This window comes from Pseudophryne corroboree, chromosome 4, assembly GCF_028390025.1.
Source record: "Pseudophryne corroboree isolate aPseCor3 chromosome 4, aPseCor3.hap2, whole genome shotgun sequence".
Taxonomy (NCBI): Eukaryota; Metazoa; Chordata; class Amphibia; order Anura; family Myobatrachidae; genus Pseudophryne; species Pseudophryne corroboree.
The window spans coordinates 75,259,548-75,281,354 of NC_086447.1; the positions used below are offsets into that span (position 1 = coordinate 75,259,548).

The window sequence follows — 21,807 nt, forward strand, 5'->3', positions numbered from 1 at the left end:
ATTTCCACCAACATAGGCCAAAGCCTGGCTGGCTAAAGTAACCAACAGAGCAGCGGCACAAACACACGGCAGTTCTATCTGTTAAAAAATGGTTTACAAATTAGTAATGTATTAGCAATAACCAATCAAACAACTCACAAGTACTATCAATAGGAAACAATCCAATACAGAAATTTCCTGAGAATCGTGTGTACAGTATCATTGCTCTAAAGTAGTTACCAAACAGCAAAGTAAAAAACCCCAGAAGCTATGTTTAAAATAGCAACAGCAGATATTGATGCCCCCTACACAGGTGCACATGCCCCCATCACATGCCTGTTCTCAGTGCCCAGTCTGTACCTCCCTCCTGGGGGCCCTGGGTCACTGATGACTGGCACTCTGTGCCCATGTAAAGCGCTGATCAATCAGCCATTTTGTTGAGCAGCTCCCCAAATTCTCCCCAATCACAAAAAACAGCATTCTGTACCTGCATAGTACAGTGCGGGGACACACATTTAAATATTGCCAAGGTTACAGGGCAGGTCCGATGAAGTGTAGGTGGAATACATTGCAGGTTGTATATAGTGCAGGTCGGATACAGTGCAGGTTACAGTGTGGGTTGGATATAGTGTGGGTCAGATACAGTGCAGGTTACAGTGTGGTTTGGGTATAGTGTGGGTCAGATACAGTGCAGGTTACAGTGTGGGTTGGATATAGTGTGGGTCAGATACAGTGCAGGTTACAGTGTGGGTTGGGTATAGTGTGGGTCAGATACAGTGCAGGTTACAGTGTGGGTTGGATACAGTGTGGGTCAGATACAGTGCAGGTTACAGTGTGGGTTGGATATAGTGTGGGTCAGATACAGTGCAGGTTACAGTGTGGGTTGGATATAGTGTGGGTCAGATACAGTGCAGGTTACAGTGTGGGTTGGATATAGTGTGGGTCAGATACAGTGCAGGTTACAGTGTGGGTTGGATATAGTGTGGGTCAGATACAGTGCAGGTTACAGTGTGGGTTGGGTATAGTGTGGGTCAGATACAGTGCAGGTTACAGTGTGGGTTGGGTATAGTGTGGGTCAGATACAGTGCAGGTTACAGTGTGGGTTGGATACAGTGTGGGTCAGATACAGTGCAGGTTACAGTGTGGGTTGGATATAGTGTGGGTCAGATACAGTGCAGGTAACAGTGTGCGTTGGGTATAGTGTGGGTCAGATACAGTGCAGGTTACAGTGTGGGTTTGATACAGTGTGGGTCAGATACAGTGCAGGTTACAGTGTGGATTGGATATAGTGTGGGTCAGATACAGTGCAGGTTACAGTGTGGGTTGGGTATAGTGTGGGTCAGATACAGTGCAGGTTACAGTGTGGGTTGGGTATAGTGTGGGTCAGATACAGTGCTGGTTACAGTGTGGGTTGGATACAGTGTGGGTCAGATACAGTGCAGGTTACAGTGTGGGTTGGATATAGTGTGGGTCAGATACAGTGCAGGTAACAGTGTGAATTGGGTATAGTGTGGGTCAGATACAGTGCAGGTTACAGTGTGGGTTGGGTATAGTGTGGGTCAGATACAGTGCAGGTTACAGTGTGGGTTGGATATAGTGTGGGTCAGATACAGTGCAGGTTACAGTGTGGGTTGGATATAGTGTGGGTCAGATACAGTGCAGGTTACAGTGTGGGTTGGATATAGTGTGGGTCAGATACAGTGCAGGTTACAGTGTGGGTTGGATATAGTGTGGGTCAGATACAGTGCAGGTTACAGTGTGGGTTGGGTATAGTGTGGGTCAGATACAGTGCAGGTTACAGTGTGGGTTGGGTATAGTGTGGGTCAGATACAGTGCAGGTAACAGTGTGCGTTGGGTATAGTGTGGGTCAGATACAGTGCAGGTTACAGTGTGGGTTTGATACAGTGTGGGTCAGATACAGTGCAGGTTACAGTGTGGATTGGATATAGTGTGGGTCAGATACAGTGCAGGTTACAGTGTGGGTTTGATACAGTGTGGGTCAGATACAGTGCAGGTTACAGTGTGGGTTGGGTATAGTGTGGGTCAGATACAGTGCAGGTTACAGTGTGGGTTGGATACAGTGTGGGTCAGATACAGTGCAGGTTACAGTGTGGGTTGGATATAGTGTGGGTCAGATACAGTGCAGGTAACAGTGTGAGTTGGGTATAGTGTGGGTCAGATACAGTGCTGGTTACAGTGTGAGTTGGGTATAGTGTGGGTCAGATACAGTGCAGGTAACAGTGTGAGTTGGGTATAGTGTGGGTCAGATACAGTGCAGGTTACAGTGTGGGTTGGGTATAGTGTGGGTCAGATACAGTGCAGGTTACAGTGTGGGTTGGATATAGTGTGGGTCAGATACAGTGCAGGTTACAGTGTGGGTTGGGTATAGTGTGGGTCAGATACAGTGCTGGTTACAGTGTGGGTTGGATACAGTGTGGGTCAGATACAGTGCAGGTTACAGTGTGGGTTGGATATAGTGTGGGTCAGATACAGTGCAGGTAACAGTGTGAGTTGGGTATAGTGTGGGTCAGATACAGTGCAGGTTACAGTGTGGGTTGGGTATAGTGTGGGTCAGATACAGTGCAGGTTACAGTGTGGGTTGGATATAGTGTGGGTCAGATACAGTGCAGGTTACAGTGTGGGTTGGATATAGTGTGGGTCAGATACAGTGCAGGTTACAGTGTGGGTTGGATATAGTGTGGGTCAGATACAGTGCAGGTTACAGTGTGGGTTGGATATAGTGTGGGTCAGATACAGTGCAGGTTACAGTGTGGGTTGGGTATAGTGTGGGTCAGATACAGTGCAGGTTACAGTGTGGGTTGGATACAGTGTGGGTCAGATACAGTGCAGGTTACAGTGTGGGTTGGATATAGTGTGGGTCAGATACAGTGCAGGTAACAGTGTGAGTTGGGTATAGTGTGGGTCAGATACAGTGCTGGTTACAGTGTGAGTTGGGTATAGTGTGGGTCAGATACAGTGCAGGTAACAGTGTGAGTTGGGTATAGTGTGGGTCAGATACAGTGCAGGTTACAGTGTGGGTTGGGTATAGTGTGGGTCAGATACAGTGCAGGTTACAGTGTGGGTTGGATATAGTGTGGGTCAGATACAGTGCAGGTTACAGTGTGGGTTGGGTATAGTGTGGGTCAGATACAGTGCTGGTTACAGTGTGGGTTGGATACAGTGTGGGTCAGATACAGTGCAGGTTACAGTGTGGGTTGGATATAGTGTGGGTCAGATACAGTGCAGGTAACAGTGTGAGTTGGGTATAGTGTGGGTCAGATACAGTGCAGGTTACAGTGTGGGTTGGGTATAGTGTGGGTCAGATACAGTGCAGGTTACAGTGTGGGTTGGATATAGTGTGGGTCAGATACAGTGCAGGTTACAGTGTGGGTTGGATATAGTGTGGGTCAGATACAGTGCAGGTTACAGTGTGGGTTGGATATAGTGTGGGTCAGATACAGTGCAGGTTACAGTGTGGGTTGGATATAGTGTGGGTCAGATACAGTGCAGGTTACAGTGTGGGTTGGGTATAGTGTGGGTCAGATACAGTGCAGGTTACAGTGTGGGTTGGGTATAGTGTGGGTCAGATACAGTGCAGGTAACAGTGTGCGTTGGGTATAGTGTGGGTCAGATACAGTGCAGGTTACAGTGTGGGTTTGATACAGTGTGGGTCAGATACAGTGCAGGTTACAGTGTGGATTGGATATAGTGTGGGTCAGATACAGTGCAGGTTACAGTGTGGGTTTGATACAGTGTGGGTCAGATACAGTGCAGGTTACAGTGTGGGTTGGGTATAGTGTGGGTCAGATACAGTGCAGGTTACAGTGTGGGTTGGATACAGTGTGGGTCAGATACAGTGCAGGTTACAGTGTGGGTTGGATATAGTGTGGGTCAGATACAGTGCAGGTAACAGTGTGAGTTGGGTATAGTGTGGGTCAGATACAGTGCTGGTTACAGTGTGAGTTGGGTATAGTGTGGGTCAGATACAGTGCAGGTAACAGTGTGAGTTGGGTATAGTGTGGGTCAGATACAGTGCAGGTTACAGTGTGGGTTGGGTATAGTGTGGGTCAGATACAGTGCAGGTTACAGTGTGGGTTGGATATAGTGTGGGTTAGATACAGTGCAGGTTACAGTGTGGATTGGATATAGTGTGGGTCAGATACAGTGCAGGTTACAGTGTGGGTTTGATACAGTGTGGGTCAGATACAGTGCAGGTTACAGTGTGGGTTGGGTATAGTGTGGGTCAGATACAGTGCAGGTTACAGTGTGGGTTGGATACAGTGTGGGTCAGATACAGTGCAGGTTACAGTGTGGGTTGGATATAGTGTGGGTCAGATACAGTGCAGGTAACAGTGTGAGTTGGGTATAGTGTGGGTCAGATACAGTGCAGGGTACAGTGTGGGTTGGGTATAGTGTGGGTCAGATACAGTGCAGGTTACAGTGTGGGTTGGATATAGTGTGGGTCAGATACAGTGCAGGTTACAGTGTGGGTTGGATATAGTGTGGGTCAGATACAGTGCAGGTTACAGTGTGGGTTGGATATAGTGTGGGTCAGATACAGTGCAGGTTACAGTGTGGGTTGGATATAGTGTGGGTCAGATACAGTGCAGGTTACAGTGTGGGTTGGGTATAGTGTGGGTCAGATACAGTGCAGGTTACAGTGTGGGTTGGGTATAGTGTGGGTCAGATACAGTGCAGGTTACAGTGTGGGTTGGATACAGTGTGGGTCAGATACAGTGCTGGTTACAGTGTGGGTTGGATATAGTGTGGGTCAGATACAGTGCAGGTAACAGTGTGCGTTGGGTATAGTGTGGGTCAGATACAGTGCAGGTTACAGTGTGGGTTGGATATAGTGTGGGTCAGATACAGTGCAGGTTACAGTGTGGGTTGGATATAGTGTAGGTCAGATACAGTGCAGGTTACAGTGTGGTTTGGATATAGTGTGGGTCAGATACAGTGCAGGTTACAGTGTGGGTTGGATATAGTGTGGGTCAGATACAGTGCAGGTTACAGTGTGGGTTGGATATAGTGTGGGTCAGATACAGTGCAGGTTACAGTGTGGGTTGGGTATAGTGTGGGTCAGATACAGTGCAGGTTACAGTGTGGGTTGGATATAGTGTGGGTCAGATACAGTGCAGGTTACAGTGTGGGTTGGGTATAGTGTGGGTCAGATACAGTGCAGGTTACAGTGTGGGTTGGATATAGTGTGGGTCAGATACAGTGCAGGTAACAGTGTGAGTTGGGTATAGTGTGGGTCAGATACAGTGCAGGTTACAGTGTGGGTTGGATATAGTGTGGGTCAGATACAGTGCAGGTTACAGTGTGGGTTGGATATAGTGTGGGTCAGATACAGTGCAGGTTACAGTGTGGGTTGGATATAGTGTGGGTCAGATACAGTGCAGGTTACAGTGTGGGTTGGATATAGTGTGGGTCAGATACAGTGCAGGTTACAGTGTGGGTTGGGTATAGTGTGGGTCAGATACAGTGCAGGTTACAGTGTGGGTTGGATACAGTGTGGGTCAGATACAGTGCAGGTTACAGTGTGGGTTGGATATAGTGTGGGTCAGATACAGTGCAGGTTACAGTGTGGGTTGGATATAGTGTGGGTCAGATACAGTGCAGGTTACAGTGTGGGCTGGATATAGTGTGGGTCAGATACAGTGCAGGTTACAGTGTGGGTTGGATATAGTGTGGGTCAGATACAGTGCAGGTTACAGTGTGGGTTGGATATAGTGTGGGTCAGATACAGTGCAGGTTACAGTGTGGGTTGGATATAGTGTGGGTCAGATACAGTGCAGGTTACAGTGTGGGTTGGATATAGTGTGGGTCAGATACAGTGCAGGTTACAGTGTGGGTTGGGTATAGTGTGGGTCAGATACAGTGCAGGTTACAGTGTGGGTTGGATACAGTGTGGGTCAGATACAGTGCAGGTTACAGTGTGGGTTGGATATAGTGTGGGTCAGATACAGTGCAGGTAACAGTGTGAGTTGGGTATAGTGTGGGTCAGATACAGTGCTGGTTACAGTGTGAGTTGGGTATAGTGTGGGTCAGATACAGTGCAGGTAACAGTGTGAGTTGGGTATAGTGTGGGTCAGATACAGTGCAGGTTACAGTGTGGGTTGGGTATAGTGTGGGTCAGATACAGTGCAGGTTACAGTGTGGGTTGGATATAGTGTGGGTCAGATACAGTGCAGGTTACAGTGTGGGTTGGGTATAGTGTGGGTCAGATACAGTGCTGGTTACAGTGTGGGTTGGATACAGTGTGGGTCAGATACAGTGCAGGTTACAGTGTGGGTTGGATATAGTGTGGGTCAGATACAGTGCAGGTAACAGTGTGAGTTGGGTATAGTGTGGGTCAGATACAGTGCAGGTTACAGTGTGGGTTGGGTATAGTGTGGGTCAGATACAGTGCAGGTTACAGTGTGGGTTGGATATAGTGTGGGTCAGATACAGTGCAGGTTACAGTGTGGGTTGGATATAGTGTGGGTCAGATACAGTGCAGGTTACAGTGTGGGTTGGATATAGTGTGGGTCAGATACAGTGCAGGTTACAGTGTGGGTTGGATATAGTGTGGGTCAGATACAGTGCAGGTTACAGTGTGGGTTGGGTATAGTGTGGGTCAGATACAGTGCAGGTTACAGTGTGGGTTGGGTATAGTGTGGGTCAGATACAGTGCAGGTAACAGTGTGCGTTGGGTATAGTGTGGGTCAGATACAGTGCAGGTTACAGTGTGGGTTTGATACAGTGTGGGTCAGATACAGTGCAGGTTACAGTGTGGATTGGATATAGTGTGGGTCAGATACAGTGCAGGTTACAGTGTGGGTTTGATACAGTGTGGGTCAGATACAGTGCAGGTTACAGTGTGGGTTGGGTATAGTGTGGGTCAGATACAGTGCAGGTTACAGTGTGGGTTGGATACAGTGTGGGTCAGATACAGTGCAGGTTACAGTGTGGGTTGGATATAGTGTGGGTCAGATACAGTGCAGGTAACAGTGTGAGTTGGGTATAGTGTGGGTCAGATACAGTGCTGGTTACAGTGTGAGTTGGGTATAGTGTGGGTCAGATACAGTGCAGGTAACAGTGTGAGTTGGGTATAGTGTGGGTCAGATACAGTGCAGGTTACAGTGTGGGTTGGGTATAGTGTGGGTCAGATACAGTGCAGGTTACAGTGTGGGTTGGATATAGTGTGGGTTAGATACAGTGCAGGTTACAGTGTGGATTGGATATAGTGTGGGTCAGATACAGTGCAGGTTACAGTGTGGGTTTGATACAGTGTGGGTCAGATACAGTGCAGGTTACAGTGTGGGTTGGGTATAGTGTGGGTCAGATACAGTGCAGGTTACAGTGTGGGTTGGATACAGTGTGGGTCAGATACAGTGCAGGTTACAGTGTGGGTTGGATATAGTGTGGGTCAGATACAGTGCAGGTAACAGTGTGAGTTGGGTATAGTGTGGGTCAGATACAGTGCAGGGTACAGTGTGGGTTGGGTATAGTGTGGGTCAGATACAGTGCAGGTTACAGTGTGGGTTGGATATAGTGTGGGTCAGATACAGTGCAGGTTACAGTGTGGGTTGGATATAGTGTGGGTCAGATACAGTGCAGGTTACAGTGTGGGTTGGATATAGTGTGGGTCAGATACAGTGCAGGTTACAGTGTGGGTTGGATATAGTGTGGGTCAGATACAGTGCAGGTTACAGTGTGGGTTGGGTATAGTGTGGGTCAGATACAGTGCAGGTTACAGTGTGGGTTGGGTATAGTGTGGGTCAGATACAGTGCAGGTTACAGTGTGGGTTGGATACAGTGTGGGTCAGATACAGTGCTGGTTACAGTGTGGGTTGGATATAGTGTGGGTCAGATACAGTGCAGGTAACAGTGTGCGTTGGGTATAGTGTGGGTCAGATACAGTGCAGGTTACAGTGTGGGTTGGATATAGTGTGGGTCAGATACAGTGCAGGTTACAGTGTGGGTTGGATATAGTGTAGGTCAGATACAGTGCAGGTTACAGTGTGGTTTGGATATAGTGTGGGTCAGATACAGTGCAGGTTACAGTGTGGGTTGGATATAGTGTGGGTCAGATACAGTGCAGGTTACAGTGTGGGTTGGATATAGTGTGGGTCAGATACAGTGCAGGTTACAGTGTGGGTTGGGTATAGTGTGGGTCAGATACAGTGCAGGTTACAGTGTGGGTTGGATATAGTGTGGGTCAGATACAGTGCAGGTTACAGTGTGGGTTGGGTATAGTGTGGGTCAGATACAGTGCAGGTTACAGTGTGGGTTGGATATAGTGTGGGTCAGATACAGTGCAGGTAACAGTGTGAGTTGGGTATAGTGTGGGTCAGATACAGTGCAGGTTACAGTGTGGGTTGGATATAGTGTGGGTCAGATACAGTGCAGGTTACAGTGTGGGTTGGATATAGTGTGGGTCAGATACAGTGCAGGTTACAGTGTGGGTTGGATATAGTGTGGGTCAGATACAGTGCAGGTTACAGTGTGGGTTGGATATAGTGTGGGTCAGATACAGTGCAGGTTACAGTGTGGGTTGGGTATAGTGTGGGTCAGATACAGTGCAGGTTACAGTGTGGGTTGGATACAGTGTGGGTCAGATACAGTGCAGGTTACAGTGTGGGTTGGATATAGTGTGGGTCAGATACAGTGCAGGTTACAGTGTGGGTTGGATATAGTGTGGGTCAGATACAGTGCAGGTTACAGTGTGGGCTGGATATAGTGTGGGTCAGATACAGTGCAGGTTACAGTGTGGGTTGGATATAGTGTGGGTCAGATACAGTGCAGGTTACAGTGTGGGTTGGGTATAGTGTGGGTCAGATACAGTGCAGGTTACAGTGTGGGTTGGGTATAGTGTGGGTCAGATACAGTGCAGGTTACAGTGTGGGTTGGATACAGTGTGGGTCAGATACAGTGCAGGTTACAGTGTGGGTTGGATATAGTGTGGGTCAGATACAGTGCAGGTAACTGTATGCGTTGGGTATAGTGTGGGTCAGATACAGTGCAGGTTACAGTGTGGGTTTGATACAGTGTGGGTCAGATACAGTGCAGGTTACAGTGTGGATTGGATATAGTGTGGGTCAGATACAGTGCAGGTTACAGTGTGGGTTGGGTATAGTGTGGGTCAGATACAGTGCAGGTTACAGTGTGGGTTGGGTATAGTGTGGGTCAGATACAGTGCTGGTTACAGTGTGGGTTGGATACAGTGTGGGTCAGATACAGTGCAGGTTACAGTGTGGGTTGGATATAGTGTGGGTCAGATACAGTGCAGGTAACAGTGTGAGTTGGGTATAGTGTGGGTCAGATACAGTGCAGGTTACAGTGTGGGTTGAGTATAGTGTGGGTCAGATACAGTGCAGGTTACAGTGTGGGTTGGATATAGTGTGGGTCAGATACAGTGCAGGTTACAGTGTGGGTTGGATATAGTGTGGGTCAGATACAGTGCAGGTTACAGTGTGGGTTGGATATAGTGTGGGTCAGATACAGTGCAGGTTACAGTGTGGGTTGGATATAGTGTGGGTCAGATACAGTGCAGGTTACAGTGTGGGTTGGGTATAGTGTGGGTCAGATACAGTGCAGGTAACAGTGTGCGTTGGGTATAGTGTGGGTCAGATACAGTGCAGGTTACAGTGTGGGTTTGATACAGTGTGGGTCAGATACAGTGCAGGTTACAGTGTGGATTGGATATAGTGTGGGTCAGATACAGTGCAGGTTACAGTGTGGGTTTGATACAGTGTGGGTCAGATACAGTGCAGGTTACAGTGTGGGTTGGGTATAGTGTGGGTCAGATACAGTGCAGGTTACAGTGTGGGTTGGATACAGTGTGGGTCAGATACAGTGCAGGTTACAGTGTGGGTTGGATATAGTGTGGGTCAGATACAGTGCAGGTAACAGTGTGAGTTGGGTATAGTGTGGGTCAGATACAGTGCTGGTTACAGTGTGAGTTGGGTATAGTGTGGGTCAGATACAGTGCAGGTAACAGTGTGAGTTGGGTATAGTGTGGGTCAGATACAGTGCAGGTTACAGTGTGGGTTGGGTATAGTGTGGGTCAGATACAGTGCAGGTTACAGTGTGGGTTGGATATAGTGTGGGTCAGATACAGTGCAGGTTACAGTGTGGATTGGATATAGTGTGGGTCAGATACAGTGCAGGTTACAGTGTGGGTTTGATACAGTGTGGGTCAGATACAGTGCAGGTTACAGTGTGGGTTGGGTATAGTGTGGGTCAGATACAGTGCAGGTTACAGTGTGGGTTGGATACAGTGTGGGTCAGATACAGTGCAGGTTACAGTGTGGGTTGGATATAGTGTGGGTCAGATACAGTGCAGGTAACAGTGTGAGTTGGGTATAGTGTGGGTCAGATACAGTGCAGGTTACAGTGTGGGTTGGGTATAGTGTGGGTCAGATACAGTGCAGGTTACAGTGTGGGTTGGATATAGTGTGGGTCAGATACAGTGCAGGTTACAGTGTGGGTTGGATATAGTGTGGGTCAGATACAGTGCAGGTTACAGTGTGGGTTGGATATAGTGTGGGTCAGATACAGTGCAGGTTACAGTGTGGGTTTGATACAGTGTGGGTCAGATACAGTGCAGGTTACAGTGTGGGTTGGGTATAGTGTGGGTCAGATACAGTGCAGGTTACAGTGTGGGTTGGATACAGTGTGGGTCAGATACAGTGCAGGTTACAGTGTGGGTTGGATATAGTGTGGGTCAGATACAGTGCAGGTAACAGTGTGAGTTGGGTATAGTGTGGGTCAGATACAGTGCAGGTTACAGTGTGGGTTGGGTATAGTGTGGGTCAGATACAGTGCAGGTTACAGTGTGGGTTGGATATAGTGTGGGTCAGATACAGTGCAGGTTACAGTGTGGGTTGGATATAGTGTGGGTCAGATACAGTGCAGGTTACAGTGTGGGTTGGGTATAGTGTGGGTCAGATACAGTGCAGGTTACAGTGTGGGTTGGGTATAGTGTGGGTCAGATACAGTGCAGGTTACAGTGTGGGTTGGATATAGTGTGGGTCAGATACAGTGCAGGTTACAGTGTGGGTTGGATATAGTGTGGGTCAGATACAGTGCAGGTTACAGTGTGGGTTGGATATAGTGTGGGTCAGATACAGTGCAGGTTACAGTGTGGGTTGGATATAGTGTGGGTCAGATACAGTGCAGGTTACAGTGTGGGTTGGGTATAGTGTGGGTCAGATACAGTGCAGGTTACAGTGTGGGTTGGGTATAGTGTGGGTCAGATACAGTGCAGGTAACAGTGTGCGTTGGGTATAGTGTGGGTCAGATACAGTGCAGGTTACAGTGTGGGTTTGATACAGTGTGGGTCAGATACAGTGCAGGTTACAGTGTGGATTGGATATAGTGTGGGTCAGATACAGTGCAGGTTACAGTGTGGGTTTGATACAGTGTGGGTCAGATACAGTGCAGGTTACAGTGTGGGTTGGGTATAGTGTGGGTCAGATACAGTGCAGGTTACAGTGTGGGTTGGATACAGTGTGGGTCAGATACAGTGCAGGTTACAGTGTGGGTTGGATATAGTGTGGGTCAGATACAGTGCAGGTAACAGTGTGAGTTGGGTATAGTGTGGGTCAGATACAGTGCTGGTTACAGTGTGAGTTGGGTATAGTGTGGGTCAGATACAGTGCAGGTAACAGTGTGAGTTGGGTATAGTGTGGGTCAGATACAGTGCAGGTTACAGTGTGGGTTGGGTATAGTGTGGGTCAGATACAGTGCAGGTTACAGTGTGGGTTGGATATAGTGTGGGTCAGATACAGTGCAGGTTACAGTGTGGATTGGATATAGTGTGGGTCAGATACAGTGCAGGTTACAGTGTGGGTTTGATACAGTGTGGGTCAGATACAGTGCAGGTTACAGTGTGGGTTGGGTATAGTGTGGGTCAGATACAGTGCAGGTTACAGTGTGGGTTGGATACAGTGTGGGTCAGATACAGTGCAGGTTACAGTGTGGGTTGGATATAGTGTGGGTCAGATACAGTGCAGGTAACAGTGTGAGTTGGGTATAGTGTGGGTCAGATACAGTGCAGGTTACAGTGTGGGTTGGGTATAGTGTGGGTCAGATACAGTGCAGGTTACAGTGTGGGTTGGATATAGTGTGGGTCAGATACAGTGCAGGTTACAGTGTGGGTTGGATATAGTGTGGGTCAGATACAGTGCAGGTTACAGTGTGGGTTGGATATAGTGTGGGTCAGATACAGTGCAGGTTACAGTGTGGGTTTGATACAGTGTGGGTCAGATACAGTGCAGGTTACAGTGTGGGTTGGGTATAGTGTGGGTCAGATACAGTGCAGGTTACAGTGTGGGTTGGATACAGTGTGGGTCAGATACAGTGCAGGTTACAGTGTGGGTTGGATATAGTGTGGGTCAGATACAGTGCAGGTAACAGTGTGAGTTGGGTATAGTGTGGGTCAGATACAGTGCAGGTTACAGTGTGGGTTGGGTATAGTGTGGGTCAGATACAGTGCAGGTTACAGTGTGGGTTGGATATAGTGTGGGTCAGATACAGTGCAGGTTACAGTGTGGGTTGGATATAGTGTGGGTCAGATACAGTGCAGGTTACAGTGTGGGTTGGATATAGTGTGGGTCAGATACAGTGCAGGTTACAGTGTGGGTTGGGTATAGTGTGGGTCAGATACAGTGCAGGTTACAGTGTGGGTTGGATACAGTGTGGGTCAGATACAGTGCAGGTTACAGTGTGGGTTGGATATAGTGTGGGTCAGATACAGTGCAGGTAACAGTGTGAGTTGGGTATAGTGTGGGTCAGATACAGTGCTGGTTACAGTGTGAGTTGGGTATAGTGTGGGTCAGATACAGTGCAGGTAACAGTGTGAGTTGGGTATAGTGTGGGTCAGATACAGTGCAGGTTACAGTGTGGGTTGGGTATAGTGTGGGTCAGATACAGTGCAGGTTACAGTGTGGGTTGGATATAGTGTGGGTCAGATACAGTGCAGGTTACAGTGTGGATTGGATATAGTGTGGGTCAGATACAGTGCAGGTTACAGTGTGGGTTTGATACAGTGTGGGTCAGATACAGTGCAGGTTACAGTGTGGGTTGGGTATAGTGTGGGTCAGATACAGTGCAGGTTACAGTGTGGGTTGGATACAGTGTGGGTCAGATACAGTGCAGGTTACAGTGTGGGTTGGATATAGTGTGGGTCAGATACAGTGCAGGTAACAGTGTGAGTTGGGTATAGTGTGGGTCAGATACAGTGCAGGTTACAGTGTGGGTTGGGTATAGTGTGGGTCAGATACAGTGCAGGTTACAGTGTGGGTTGGATATAGTGTGGGTCAGATACAGTGCAGGTTACAGTGTGGGTTGGATATAGTGTGGGTCAGATACAGTGCAGGTTACAGTGTGGGTTGGATATAGTGTGGGTCAGATACAGTGCAGGTTACAGTGTGGGTTGGATATAGTGTGGGTCAGATACAGTGCAGGTTACAGTGTGGGTTGGGTATAGTGTGGGTCAGATACAGTGCAGGTTACAGTGTGGGTTGGGTATAGTGTGGGTCAGATACAGTGCAGGTTACAGTGTGGGTTGGATACAGTGTGGGTCAGATACAGTGCAGGTTACAGTGTGGGTTGGATATAGTGTGGGTCAGATACAGTGCAGGTAACAGTGTGCGTTGGGTATAGTGTGGGTCAGATACAGTGCAGGTTACAGTGTGGGTTGGATATAGTGTGGGTCAGATACAGTGCAGTTACAGTGTGGGTTGGATATAGTGTGGGTCAGATACAGTGCAGGTTACAGTGTGGGTTGGACATAGTGTGGGTCAGATACAGTGCAGGTTACAGTGTGGGTTGGATATAGTGTGGGTCAGATACAGTGCAGGTTACAGTGTGGGTTGGATATAATGTGGGTCAGATACAGTGCAGGTTACAGTGCGGGTTGGATACAGTTAATGTCGTCGGAGTGTGGGTTGGATACAGTGCAGGTTACAGGACCTAATACAGATCATAGATGTGCTAAATTTAGCACATCTACGATCAGTTTCACAGACATGCGGGGAGACGCCCAACACAGGGCTAGTCCGCCCCGCATGTCTGGCTCTACCCCCCCCCCCCCTGCACAGGTACAAAAGCATCGCATGACGGTGATACTTTTGTACCTGAGGAGTAGCTCCCTACCAGCGCATCTCCTGCGCGCTAGCAGGAAGCTACTCGTTGCTTCCTGGGTCTCAGCGGCTGCGTGTGATATCACACAGCCACTGCCGCCCCCCCCCACCCCCCCCGCAAGGTCCGGGCGCCTGCGCATGCGCAGTTCAGACCTGATTGCCCGCTTTGCGAAAATGCATAGCAGCGATCTGATCTGAATTACCCCCAGAGAGTGGGTCGGAAACAGTGCGCGTTGGCTTCAGTGCAAGGTCGGATACAGTGCGGGATACAGTTCGGGTCGGATACAGTTCAGTTAGGAGTGTGGGTTGGATATAGTGTGGATTGGATACAGTGCAGGTTACAGTGTGGGTTGGATACAGTATGGATTGGATACAGTGCAGGTTACAGTGTGGGTTGGATACAGTATGGATTGGATACAGTGTAGGTTACAGTGTGGGTTGGATATAGTGTGGATTGGATACAGTGCAGGTTACAGTGTGGGTTGGATACAGTATGGATTGGATACAGTGTAGGTTAAGCCCTGTACACACTGGGCGACATACTAGAAAATATGAATGATAACAATCTTTTTTTTTAAAGCTCTATCGTTCATATCGTCCAGTGTGTATGGATGAACCAGAGCCGGCCATAGGCATAGGCAAACTAGACAATTGCCTAGGGCATTTGATATGCCTAGGGGCATCAGCAGCTTCTGATGATTAAAATGATATGCTGCATGCCTATATTCTGTATGTAGCATTTCATATGCAGATACAGCCACAGTCTCGCACAGTATATAGGCATGCTGCATATCAGTTTATTCAGCAGAAGCTGCTTGTGCATCCTAGCCACATAGAAATGCAAATAAGATGCATTTTCATAAAAAAAAAAGGTGCCCGACGTTAGCATTGATGCAAGATTTGTGAGGACACATCTGTATCCGAGCAGAGACAGAGGTCACAGTGTTAGTGGCAGTGTGTGCATGTTAGTGGGTTGGTTGTGCAGTAGTGTTCGGAATATGTGTAAGGAGCATTATGTGTGTCATGTAAAAATGCATTAATAATGTGCAACATATGTGTAAAGGGCCACTATGTGTGTCATTATGTGTATAAGGGCATTAATAATGTGCGGCATATGTGTAACAGGGTACTACTGTATGTGTGTCATTATGTGTATAGGGGCACTAATAATGTGCAGCAAATGTGTAGGGGGCACTATGTGTGTCATTATGGACATTATGTGTAAAAGGGCATTAATAAAGGTTGTCATAGTGTGTAAGGTGCATTATGTTTATAAGGACATTAATGTGTCTCATATGTGTAAGGGGCATTACTGTGTGGAATTGTGTATAAATGCATTACTAATGTGTGGCATTATGTGTATAAGGTGCTCTACTATGTGGCGTTGCATATAGAAAGGGCACTACTGTGTCGTCTAATGTGAATAAAGAGCAATAAGGTGTGGTGTAATGTGAATAAGGAGCAATTCAGTGTGATGTAATGTGAATAAGGGGCTCTACTGTGAGGAGTAACGTTTATAAGGTAAAATTATACTACTGTGGGATGTAATATGAATTATGGACACTATCGCAAGATAAAATGTGAATAAAGTTGCAGTACTGTGTGGTGTAATTGGAATTGGGGTTACTATTGTGTGGCCATGCCTCTTCCCAGCAAGAAGATCCCCCTTTTTGGGCTGTGCGTCAAATGTGCGAACTGTTCCTATTTAAAATATAGGGGGTACAAGGACTGCTATGGGTGAGGGGTGATGGTGCTGGGAAAGAGGTGCAAGGTCAGAGGCAGAACCAGCGGTGGTGCTAGGGGGCACCAGCCAAAATATTGCCTAGGTTAGGGCCGGCTCTGGGATGAACGATGAGCGATGCACGCACCTGCGGGACGTTCTCGTTCGTCCATGATCTACCGAACATGCAGCTCAATGTTATCAATATCTTAGTTTGAGCAGCATGTTCGGGTAGTGAGGGGGATGACATCACTGAAAGATATCGTACATCGTATGCACTGACGAGCTCCCCTAATTAACAATCAGTGCTGATTGCTAACTAGCTGAAGTCGCCCAGTGTGTACTTAGCCTTACAGTGCAGGTTGGATACAGTGTGCGTCGGATACAGTGTGGTTCAGATACAGTGCCATTTACAGTGTGGGTCTGATACAGTGCAGGTTGCATACAGTGTGCGTCGGATACAGTGTGGTTCAGATACAGTGCCATTTACAGTGTGGGTCTGATACAGTGCAGGTTGGATACAGTGTGCGTCGGATACAGTGTGGTTCAGATACAGTGCCATTTACAGTGTGGGTCTGATACAGTGCAGTTTGCATACAGTGTGGTTTGGCTACAGTGCAAGGTCAGATACAGTGCGAGATACAGTGCAGGTCGGATTCAACAATAGTGCACTTACTGTAGATGGGGGTGTCTGCGTTGTCCTCAATGTAGGGCTGTCAACAGTTGTCCTCAATGCAGGGGTGCTGGCGGTGTTAGCAGTGTGGGGGAGCCGGTGGTGTACTCAATGTGGGTATGCCGGTGGTGTCAGCCGTGGAGGGGTGAAGGCGAGGTCCTTAGTGTGGGGGTGTTGGTGGTTTTGGCAATGCAGGGGTGCCGGCGGTGTCCTCAATGTGGGGGTACCGGCAGTGTTGACAGTGCGGGTGTCCCAGTGATGTCCTTAATGCAGGGGTGCCGATGGTGTCCTCACTTCAGGGGTACCGGCAGTGTCAGCAGTGCAGGTGTCCCTGTGGTGTCCTCAGTGCAGGGGTGCCAACGGAGTCATCAGTGCGGGTGACTCAGTGGTGTCCTCAATGCAAGGGTGCCGGAAGTGCAGGTATCCCAATGGTTTCCCCAGTGCAGGGGTGCCAACAGTGTCTTCATTGCTCGGGTGCCGGCAGTATGGGTATGCCAGTGGTGTCCTCATTGCAAGTGTGCAGACAGTTTCGTCAGTGTGGGTATCTCAGTGCTGTCCTCTGTGCGGGGGTGCCGGTTTGTCCTCTGTGGGGGGAAGGTGCTGGAAGTGTAGGGGTGCCAGTGGTGTCCTCTGTGCATGGGTGCCAGCTGTGTCGGCAGTCTTGGGGGTGCCGCTGGTGTCCTTTGTACAGGGGAACCGGCTGTGTGGGCAGTGCTGGCTGTGTCCTATGTGTGGAGGTATCAACAGCGCGGGGATGCTGACAGTGTCAGCAGTGCAGGAGTTCCTGCGGTGTCCTCAGTGCAGGCATTCCATCAGTGTCCTCAGTGCGTGGATGCTAGCAGTACGGGCAGTGTGGGAGTGTCAGAAAAGCGGGCAGCGGTGTAGGCAGCGCAGGCTGCTGCGCCATTAGCACATTGGGGGTTACCATCTTGCCCCTTGTAGTCTATGGGGACATGCTGATTGGCTGAGAGCCGTGACAGACGGCTCTCTCAGCCAATCAGCAGTCAGCTCATTGTATTCAATGGGACTGGCGCCCGAACCAAAACCTCAGGATCCGGAGCAGGCAGGGAGATGCGAGCTGTGGCTCGGATCTCCTCGGATCCCCAATGTTCGGGTGGGTCCGGTTCTCAGAGATTGCAAACTAGCTGAGGTCGCCCAGTTAACCGGACCCGCTCATCTTTAGTAAAAACAGACTGAATATTGGCCCTCATTCCGAGTTGATCGGTCGCAAGGCGAATTTAGCAGAGTTACACACGCTAAGCCGCCGCCTACTGGGAGTGAATCTTAGCTTCTTAAAATTGCGACCGATGTATTCGCAATATTGCGATTACTAACTACTTAGCAGTTTCAGAGTAGCTTCAGACTTACTCTGCCTGTGCGATCAGTTCAGTGCTTGTCGTTCCTGGTTGACGTCACAAACACACCCAGCGTTCGCCCAGGCACTCCCACCGTTTCTCCGGCCACTCCTGCGTTTTTTCCGGAAACGGTAGCGTTTTCAGCCACACGCCCCTGAAACGCCGTGTTTCCGCCCAGTAACACCCATTTCCTGTCAATCACATTACGATCGCCGGAGCGATGAAAAAGCCGTGAGTAAAATTACTTTCTACATAGCAAAGTTATTTGGCGCAGTCGCAGTGCGAACATTGCGCATGCGTACTAAGCGGATTTTCATTGCGATGCGATGAAAAATACCGAGCGAACAACTCGGAATGAGGGCCATTGTTCTGTACAGTGATACTGCAGATATTAGGAAGCCTGCCCCGGCATGCAGGCACTTGTAGCACATCAAGTGCCAGCATGCCCTGGTATTAAGATCCTGGTGGCACCTGTAGTCTCACTGTAAAGTAAATATTGCAAAAATAACAGGACACTGATAAAAATAAAATGCCACACACACACTTAACTCTTACCAAATCATTGGATGTGCTCTATATCTGACATTGAAACCTGCACTTTGCACTTGCAAACATTAATTTAAATGAGTAGAATCACAGAACTGAAAGAAAAATATATGTGTTATACAATTTCACCAACTGCAACCATTTAAAAATACCCTCTAGAAAAAAACAAAAACATATATATTTAGTTTACTAACATTGCTCAAAGGTACAAATGTACAGTATAATAAACCACAGCAACTAATCATTAATACGCTTTAATCTGCGCAATCTGTAGTATAATATAACGATTAGTTACAATGGTTTCAGTATATATTTTCACAGTCAAACAATGTTAGTAAATTTGAGTGTCAATCACAAATTATTATGCTTTTATATATAAATACAGTATGTACCCCCCCCCCCTTTTCCCCAGGCAAATTACACTAAATCCATAACAAATGACTTTATGTACATGTTTTTAAAATTGTATCATAGTAATATTCATTATTTCCTCCCAACATTAACAAATATTTTTTTTATTAACGTTTATCCCTTAATTATTTACAAATTACACTCCACTAGGAATAATTTATTCATACCAGTGTGAACTAATTAATTTTAGTTGTTTTTAGGCTGATGATGTTTATGGCTTTAAGTCATGGCCACTTTTATTGATTAAATAAAACAATAATTTACGCCTCACACACTAGATAGACCACGCCACAGTGGATGAGGCCAATGATCAACATTTGTGAGAGAGAAATAAGACGATTGTGGGAAATGGGAGGTAATTTCTTAGGTTGGGTATGAAATACCGGCAGCCTGAATCGTGATGATAGAAAACCAACAGCGGGATCCTGAAGGCCAGAATCTTGACACATCCCGATAAGGATTTTTACCCTAACCTTAATCCAAGCCATGACCCACCACTTCCGCAGAGTAATCCTAACCTCTTCCTCCTGCAACTTATCCTTAACCTCCCCCTCACACAGCCTAACCCCAACCCCCCCCCCCCACTCCCACCCACCGCAACCTAATTCTAAACTCCCCCACTCTCGCAGTCAAACCCTAACCCTCCCTCTAGTGCCTAACCTTGACCCCGGTACTTACCTCCGAGATGTGTTAGGATTCTGTCTGTAAGGATCCCATTGTCGGTCTTCTGACCAAATCCCTTTTATACTGTAAATATTCTTTTAATGATCTGTTGATTCTATTCTTTACTGTTTTTACAGCTGGCAGAGAAGTACGGCCCAGTGTTCAGTGTCCAGTTGGGATCAGAGAAGTCTGTTATCCTGTGTGGGTATGACACTATAAAAGACGCTCTAATTAACCACGCTGAGGAATTCTCTGAAAGACCTGAGTCACCGGTATTTGCGAACACATTAAGGAGATATGGTAACCACTGGAAGTCATTAGAATTTATCAAAAAATCAGAGTTGGAGAAATACTACAGTATATATTAAACACATCAAAGTGCATTGAATTGTGACGCTCTCTCCTCCAGCAGTGCTCCTCTGCGTTCTTGAAGTAAGCCGGCGGCTTCCCTTTGTGCATGCTCTGCCGGTTGATCTCCCATAAGGCCGCAGTGGCTGCTGGAAGGTCAAGGGGGCGGAGCCAGCATGGGTGCTGGGCAAACAGCAGGGAATTGAGCTTCCCTGCAATTACCGCACCGCAGTTCAGGTTATGCCATTCTGAGATGGCGATCCTGAACTCCATGGATAAACGCAAAGCAGAGCATTCCATTCTTTCATGAATCGCACTGACCATACAAAAGTATGGTGATGTGATTCAGCCACGGAGCGGGGGTGGCGCTGGAGAAATCAGTGACTTCTCCACGGTAACCCGTTCTGTGAATTGCGGTAAAACAGGGCTATTCTCTGCTACACTAATAGACCCCTTGGGTGTCCATTTACTAAGCCTTGGATGAAGATAAAGTGCAGCCAACCAGCTCCTGTCATTTTTCAAACACAGCCTTTAACATGACAGGAGCTGAATGGCTGGTACTTTTTCTCCATCCACCTTATCGCCATTCAAGGCTTAATAAATAGACCCCTTAATCTGTTGAGTTACCATGTTATTCTTGCAATTACTCTGATCCACTGACGTGCGGTGGGGTGAGGCAGGTGAGGCAGAGTCTTTACTGTCATACTAACATTTGCACCAGAGTTTTGACTGTATAAAGTATATAAAAAAATACAAAGAATATGTTAGAAATATCTTCTTTGCATTATCCTAATAATTTTATAGCCAAAACTCTGGAGTAAAAAGTCTATGGCAGGTGAGGCACTGCCCTCCCTGCCTATCTTTTCCGCTCATCTCTGTTCAAAACTCACCAAATTTCCAGGAGTTTACACCGCTGCACCTGTGTACGATGCCCAGATGTACAATTTGACTCATAAATTGCATGTAAATCTGGTTCTGGGGCTAGCCAGTGCCTCCTGAGATATTTAGCTCACCGCACGTCCCTCCTCTGATCTGTTGACAGGGGTAAATTTACTAAAGCTTCTAAAACAGAGAATTGGTAAACTGTCTATCATTTCTCTATCATCTTTTAGAAAATAATAGCATCTGATTGGTTGCTGTGGGCAACTTTATAAAGTCTCTGTTTCAGAAGCTTTAGTAAATGTACCTCCTAGTGGGGAGAACAACTTTACTAACCAACATGTAATAGCACTACTGCTGATCTTATGTACTGTAACTCACAAATAATCTATTAAAATATGTATTTGTAGATGTAGCTTTGTTCCACTGGAAATACACATTAAGGCTGGAGAGTAGAGGGTTGTATATAAATTTACTCAATAATTATCATGACACTATTCCTGCACACACAGAACGGATCCTGTGCAAAGTACTGAAAATCTGTACTTTGTGCCGCTATTTGCAGGAGCAAATGCACCTGAATGTCCCCCAGGGGGTGCTCAGGGCTGTCTTAACAGCATCGTAGGCCCCTGGGCAAAGCAATGCACTGGGGCCCCTACCCATCTTGCAGTGGTAGGGGTGGAAGGTACTATCAGCGGCAGCTTTGATGTCCTGCGGGCAGTAGGGGGTGTTCTATCTTCCTCTCAGCATGTAGGACCTGGAGCAGTAATTTCTGCTTATTACTCCTTTACTGCACAGATGGTGGGAGATGGGACAGGACATAGAACACTAAACTGTAGAATGGGAATTGGGCTGAATGAAGGGACCCCAATACATGACTTCCAGGGTGGTAGGGCAAGGTTTAATACACAGGGGAGGGGTGGGCTTAATATTCATAATTTTCCGGTGGGAGGGCATCTTGCTTGAATTCAGATATCTCCAGTTCCTGGAAATAGATTTCTTAGATTTTAATGGGATAAAAAACTAGAGAGTTCCACCTGTCAGAAGGTTCTGGTGACTTGGGGATCAGACTTCAGGAGTCAGAGCAATCCACCAACGAAA

The 21,807-nt window shown here is 47.5% G+C and overlaps 1 protein-coding gene across 4 annotated transcripts in view; it reads left to right on the forward strand.

Moving 5' to 3' along the window:
• LOC134908911 (cytochrome P450 2K6-like) overlaps positions 1–21,807 on the forward strand; it is a 61,026-nt gene that overhangs the window by 16,552 nt on the left and 22,667 nt on the right. For all 4 annotated transcript variants that reach the window (XM_063915146.1, XM_063915148.1, XM_063915147.1 and 1 more), the window contains exon 3: positions 19,617–19,779. In XM_063915146.1, coding sequence (XP_063771216.1) covers positions 19,617–19,779 — 163 coding nt within the window. The remainder of the gene's footprint in view (positions 1–19,616; positions 19,780–21,807) is intronic.